The sequence below is a fragment of the Lipotes vexillifer genome, unplaced genomic scaffold, assembly GCF_000442215.2.
Source record: "Lipotes vexillifer unplaced genomic scaffold, Lipotes_vexillifer_v1.1 scaffold2108, whole genome shotgun sequence".
NCBI lineage: Eukaryota > Metazoa > Chordata > Mammalia > Artiodactyla > Lipotidae > Lipotes > Lipotes vexillifer.
This window is the reverse complement of record NW_006778569.1, coordinates 83,695-90,810: the sequence shown is the minus strand read 5'-3', so window position 1 is coordinate 90,810 and position 7,116 is coordinate 83,695. Positions and strand designations below refer to the sequence as shown.

At 35.2% G+C, this 7,116-nt stretch overlaps 2 protein-coding genes across 2 annotated transcripts in view; both read right to left on the bottom strand.

The window, feature by feature from the left end:
- LOC103086058 (DNA polymerase nu) overlaps window positions 1-668 on the bottom strand; it is a gene marked incomplete at its 3' end in the record, with an annotated part of 63,932 nt that extends 63,264 nt beyond the window's left edge. Inside the window, exon 1 of the mRNA XM_007451699.1 lies at window positions 536-668. Coding sequence (XP_007451761.1) covers window positions 536-668 — 133 coding nt within the window. The remainder of the gene's footprint in view (window positions 1-535) is intronic.
- A 1,775-nt stretch (window positions 669-2,443) lies between these two features.
- Window positions 2,444-7,116, bottom strand: part of HAUS3 (HAUS augmin like complex subunit 3) — an 11,115-nt gene continuing 6,442 nt past the window's right edge. Inside the window, exon 4 of the mRNA XM_007451696.1 lies at window positions 2,444-2,760. Coding sequence (XP_007451758.1) covers window positions 2,527-2,760 — 234 coding nt within the window. The 3' untranslated portion in view covers window positions 2,444-2,526. The remainder of the gene's footprint in view (window positions 2,761-7,116) is intronic.

Here is a 7,116-nt window from a genome sequence, read left to right as displayed (position 1 = left end):
TCCCTACACAATAAAAAGTTCTATAGAAAAACTCTGCTACATTTCGTTTTGTGAAAGTAAGGAGAAGCCTCACTAAGATGGAGTTGGCAGGCCAGAAGGGGGAGCTCTCATGCAGTACCACTCAAAGTCAGCAGGAGGAAGAATCAACAGGAAAGAATCATCAATTACAGGTCCCCAAAGGAAAAGATGTACAGGGAATCTCCTACAAGAAATCCACTTCCCCAGCAACTCAGCCGGAAACCATTAGCACTTTGAACTCTCACTTTTCTCCAGTGGACTTTGATTCAAAACAACCCCTGCCAACATCCACCTTTTTCTCTATAAAATAACATTACTCTCCTTTGTTAGACTTGCCTTTGGCCTTTGTATAGCATGCTTGTCCCAAATTGCAATTCTCTGCTGTCCTCGAGTAAACCCACTTTTGCTGGTAAAATAACTCTTTCATTTTTAAGGTCAATGATTTTCAAAACTTAGTCTTAAGAATAATTAAGACTCAAGGTGACAAAAAATATGAAGGTTCATAAATATTACTCACTCTTTTCACTCTCTGTCCAATTCTTAGACTCCACTAAATCACCTGAATGCATAGCAGACATAATCTTCTGAGCAACACTGGAGAGTGGTATCTTACAGAGGTCAAAGCCTACAAATGCCTCGTAATTTTCCATTTTCATAAAATCCTAAACATAAGATAAACATAATACCCATATATTAATTTTGAGACTTCAAAACAAGAAACATGTAAAAATTTTTACGTAGAGACATTCATAAAAATTACTATATTCACCACTACAGGAAATAGGTATTAATTGTTCCCATAATACAGATAGGATAGTAAGAAGAAAGTGAACCATTTAGAGGCTCAACTGGGTATTATGGTAAATAGACAACAAAGTAAAGAATGTATCCCCAATCTTGAAGCAAGCAATCTACTCAAATATTTCCTACTTCCTGAGGTTTGAACCAAATGGCTATTATAATCTTCGAACATACAGATCTAGTAACATAAAAATTATTTTTAACTGACTTGGGTTATTATGACAGACGCATAACCTAACATCCTTTCACTTGCACTGCTGGGCTGTACTGGTCCCCTGGGCTGAGCAGGTGAAGGTCTAGAAGGGACAGTACAAATCATCGAGTAGCTGGTAATACATCTAATGTATCTGGCACTAATCTAAACAGAATTTGCTGTTTCATGAACCAGAAAACCAGGTGACATTTTCCCACATTACTGGAGAGGAGAAAAATTTCAAGTAAATGCTCAATTCCAAGGTAGGGCAGAGGGAAAAACAGGAACAAACAAAGGTCACCTTTGTTAATAACAAAATAATAATAACAAAATCTTAGGCAAAACTTATTGCTACAAATTTTTCAAGCATATTAAGATCTACTTAACAAATACAAAATTTGAAAAATGTACAAATACAATAATCAGAAAAACATATTTGGTCAAAATTGTCAAGGCCCATATGTCACCTAAGCATACCCATTTTCTGATGGTTATAGCTAAAAAACTCCATAAACATCACCTAAAATGTGAAGTTTTTAGACAGGCATTCCACATTACAAGCAGGTAATACATTTTTGGAGCAGTAATATTTCTTGAAAGTAGTGTCTAAATCTTCTCTTTCCTCCATAAAGCTTACTTAGTGTGTAACAGAGGTCACATATAAACTAGGCACTCAAGAATCATTTGATGTAATAACTGATAAATAAGCCACTTCAAATTATTTTACCTCAACTCTTAAAATAATTTCTAATTGTCCAAATACTACACTTGTATCCCAACCAATAGAATCCAACACTTAGGTATTTTCACTCCTAAGAAACTGATTAGCGTTATACGTCATCTAAGCAACCACTTCTATGGAATTCTGAAATTTCATTTTGAAAGACATTCATTATATGTAAGTCAGACTGAAGTCAAAGCACTGCTGAGATCTGTCCTGCAGATATGTTGAATCCCTAGGACCCAACCGCTAAAATGAGCAATGGCCAATGGAGACTTGACATTCTTTGTGGTACAAGCAGGAACATTAAAATTTAAGTCTCGAAGTCTACAGCAGGGAATTATAGGTGAATACAGTTTGAGTGGCAGAACTTTACTTCATAGACAAATATGAGGGGACTTAACCATTCCATTTATTAAGGTGTACAGCTTTAACAATGCTGATTCAAAGTCTTACAAATTTTTAAAATATTTAACAGCAGAAATTTCTATCTCTAAAAGAAAAAAAATGAGATACAATTAACTCTGTAAAAATTATCTGCATTATATAATAATGCTTTTTCCCTGTAACTTAAAAGTTACCAGGACTAAGTGCCACCAAGCAAATGTTCAAGTCATAAAAAGCACTGGTACTTTGAACAAACATATAATAAACCAAATTGATATAATACTTGAATTCATTAAATGAAATGTTCCATTGACCTCGAATTTAAAATTTTCAGTGTTTATTAGCTATATTCTCCTCCTAATATATAAAATATTAAAACACAGCACGTGCAGTAAAGATTTCATTTTCAATCTTCAAGACCAACAGCCTTAATCTTTGACCGGTTTTCTAAATTCTCCACAATATCTTTCAGATAATCTTCATCTTTTAAAAAGTATACATATAATTCTCTTTCCATTTGATGCAGTTTATTAGATGCCAAAATTTTTCTTTTTGTCTTCACATCAGCAAGAATATCACTAAGAAGATGATTTAGCTTATTTAGCTGAGATTCAACTTGATGAAACTGCTCCATTAACTCCTAAAAGGAAAATAGTAATGCTTTTAATTCAAGAGCTCTATTCATACTACCAATTATAAATTTAAAAGGTAATTTACATAAGAATCTAAATGATATAATGATTATTCCCACAATCTCAAGAATAAATGAACCTCAATTAAAAATCCATAGCAGGGGGTACTTCCCTGGTGGTCCAGTGGTTAAGACCCCGAGCTTCCACTGCAGCGGGCACATGTTCGATCCCTGCTGGGGGAACTAAGTGGGGGGGGGGGGGGGGGGTTCCATCCTTGGTTGGGGAATTAAGGTCCCACATGCCGCGGGCCCCGGGCAAAAAAAAAAAATCCATAGCAGGATTAATAAAAAGTCTATGTATTGATAAGATCCATTGCAACAACTTCCTATAGGCAATTTTAAGTGATTCAAAGCAAACTCCTACTCCCTGAAGAGTACTTGATATATAAACTGTTCTGCATATTCATACATTCAAATATTACTGAATGCCCACCACGCACCAAGCACTGTTTTAGAGTCTACAAATAGAAGAATGAGTACCATTTCCTTCCTGGAACTTACATTCTGCTTAAGTAATCAAACCTTGTTTTAGCCTAAGCTGTTTACTCTAGACATCACAGGTACTGAGAAAACCTTGAAATGAAGCAATTACCAATGTAAAAGAATTACCTTAACAAAAATCTCATTTTTCTTTTTTCACATTGTTACAGAAGATGGAACTATATGCGACATTCAACAATCCTGACTTACCACGTAATTCTTCTCAAAAACCTAGACATGCTGGACCCTTCACATTTAATAATTGAAATTCTTCACTTCTTAACATTAAAAGCAGTTTATTAACAAGTTTCCATGGCCTTCTAGTCATGTATTCTACTCCTCTAATTTTTCAGCCAGTATTACCAAAGAGGTTCTCAGAAAATCTGTAGCTGTAACTACACCTCAACCTTCCACAGCCTCTCAGCATGGTCCACAGCATGGTAATCACCTGGGGGAGTTTGTTAAGAATAGTTTCCTGCACCTCATTCCACACTAAATCACTCTGCAACAGGGCCAGAAGCTACATTTCAACAGGCTCCTTGGTGATTCTAACGTACAAGTTCATGAATAACAGCTTCACACCTGTCATAAATGCCAGTTCCAGAGAGTATTTCTTAAACTACATTAAAAAAAAAAAAAAAAATCAAGTAATATCCACATTAAGCGGTCTGAGGAAAAACTCTGTAAACTTGAATACAATCAGAAACATCTAACCTTTAGTTTCAATACTAAAGATCTTAACAGTTACTAAAATAATACTCCTACAAATACTGAAAAATATTCAACTTCATTAATAAAAATGCAAGTTAAAATTCATATGGATGACACTTCATACCTCACTGGGATAGGGAAAAACATTAAATAATGATACGCAATGACATTATAGTGAAATCACCATATTTTAGGGATTCTAGGATGGAATCTTTCACATTTCAATATAACTGAAATCAACATGCACTGCACAATCAAGAGCATCATGTAACTGTTATTGACCAGACACTCACTAGAAGCACTTCATCACCAGTATTTTATTTTTTGCCATGCCACAGGCTTGCAGGATCTTGGTTCTCCCAACCAGGGACTGAACCTGCGCCACCTAAGGTGGAAGCGCCGAGTCCTAACCACTGGACCGCCAAGGAATTCCCTCACCAATATATTTCTTTAATTTTTTATTCTGGTAAGAACACATGAGGTCTCCCCTCTTAAATTCAGGGGCACAGTACGGCATTGTTAGCTACAGGCACAGTGTTGTATAGCAGATTGCTAGAACTTGTTCATTTTGCATAACTGAAACTTTATACCTGGTGATCAACAACTTCCCATCCCTGGCAACCACCATTCTACTCTGTGCTTCTAATGAATCTACTTTAGATATAGCTCACGTTAAGTGGAATCATGCACTATTTCTTCGTGACGGGCTTATTTCACTTAGCATAATCTCCCCAAGGTCCACCCATGTTGTGGCATTTTGCAGTTCTCTTTTTCTAAGGCTGAATAATACTCCATTGTATGTGTATACTATATTTTCTTTATCCATTCCTCCACTGATGGACTTTTAGGTTGTTTCCACAGCTTAGCTATTATGAGTAAGTGCTGCGATGAACATTTGAGTGCAGACATCTCTTTAATATCCTGTTTTCATTTCCTTTGGATATATACCCAGAAGTAGGATAACAGGATTATAACAGTAGTTCTATTTTTAAAATTTTTGAGGAAATTCCATACTGTTTTCCACAGCAGCTGCACCATTTTGCATGCCCACCAAAAATGTACAAGGGTTCCAATTTCCCCACATCCTCACCAATCCTAGTCTTTTGGTTTTTGATAACAGTCATCCTAACAGGCATAAGGTGTTACCTCACTGTGGTTCTGATTTGCATTTCCCTGATAATTAGATAATCGAACATCTACTCATAAACCTGTTGGCCATCTGTATTTCTTCTTTGGAGAAATGTCTATTCCAATCCTTAGCCCATTTTAAAATCAGGTTATTAAGTTTTCTGCTATCACCAACATTCTTGATGTACAGTGTAGAAAAATATTAAAAGTACTTTGAGTCAAGAAGTAACATAGAAGTGGACACTAAATGTGAAGCTTTAGAAACACCTTAACCATTTTAATTGGCTTTTTCCCTTTTTATATATATTCAGAAGTGATATGATAAAAACCTATGCATACCCACACCTAAAAGGTATCTTCTAATAGGCATGAAATAAAAATTCTAAATAAGCACTGTGTCAGTTTAACTGAAAAAGTTTTTTCTTTCTTAGAAATTCATGAAATTATGGTGTATCATATGATAAGTGGTGTCTAGCAGACATTTAACAGTGCTGGTGACATTGTAAGTAGGTACAACTCCTTTGAAAAGCAATATGGCAGTATCAAAGGCCAAAAAATCATGTGTATACCCAAGAAATCCAATAATTCTAAGAGTTCATCCAAATGAATGTATCAAAAAAAAAAAAAAAAGAAAGTATCCAACAACAAAAAGCTATATACACAAGATATACATGATCTCATTCAAGAGCAAACAAAAGAAAAAAATGAAGACTATCAAAGTACTCGAAAATGGTGGACTGGTTACACAAATTATGACACAGTAATTAAATCAAGAGTATTATAAACTTTAAAAATTAAAATCGTTTAGCATGGAAATGTTTATTTCATAATGCTAAAGTATAAAGGAAGAACATGAAAGATACATTAAGTAAAGGAAAAAAGCATCCACCTTGCAAATACTAACCAAAAGAAAGATAGCATAGGAATATTAATATCAGACAAGAGAATATTAAGACAAAAAGCACAACACAGGGTCATTATATAATGCTCAATGGTTCAATTCACTGCAAATTTAAGTCTACCAGAATAATTCACTGCGATTTTAAATTTGGATGTAACTTATAAAATAAACTCAAATATAAAGAAAAAACTGACAGAACTACAAGGAGAAATTTTCAACTCCACCATCATGGGATTTTTACATAATTGTTTAAAAGATCAAGAAGATAAAAATCACTAATAGGAGACTTTAAAAAACTAATCACAAATATCACTTCACATCCATTAGGATGACTGTTACATAGTTTTTAAAAAGGGAAAATAACAAGTGTAGGCGAGGACATGGAGAAACTGGAACCCTGGTGCAGTTGCTGTGGAAATGTTCGGCAGTTCCTCAGAAAGTTAAACAGAGACTTACCACATGACTCAGCATCCACTCCTAGGTATATACCCAAAAGGAATGAAAACAGGGACTCAAGCACTTGTACAACAATGTTCACAGCAGCATTATTCAAAACAGCCAAAAGGTGTAAACAACCCAAGTGTCTATTAAACAGATGAACAGATAAAATGTGATGTATACACACAATGGAATACTCAGCCGCAAAAAGGAATAAAATTCTCACACCTCATGCAATATGGATGATACTTTAGGACATTATGCTAAAATAAGCCAAACACAAAAGGACAAATATTATACAATTCTACTTACATGAAGTACCTAGAGTAGGCAAATTCATAGAGACAGAAACTGGAATAGAGTTACCAGGGATGGGGGAAAGGAGGAATGGGGAGTTAATATTTAACAGGCACAGAGATTGGCCCATTTGGGATGAGGAAAAAGTTCTGGAAATGTATGGTGTCATGGTTGCATGACACTGTGAATGTATTTAATGTCACTAAATTGCACACTTTAAAGTGGTTAAAATTGTAAATTTTACACTTTGTGTATTTTACCACAGTAAAAAAATTATTTAAAAAAGCTAATCGGGGCTTCCCTGGTGGCGCAGTGGTTGGGAGTCCGCCTGCCGATGCAGGGGACACGGG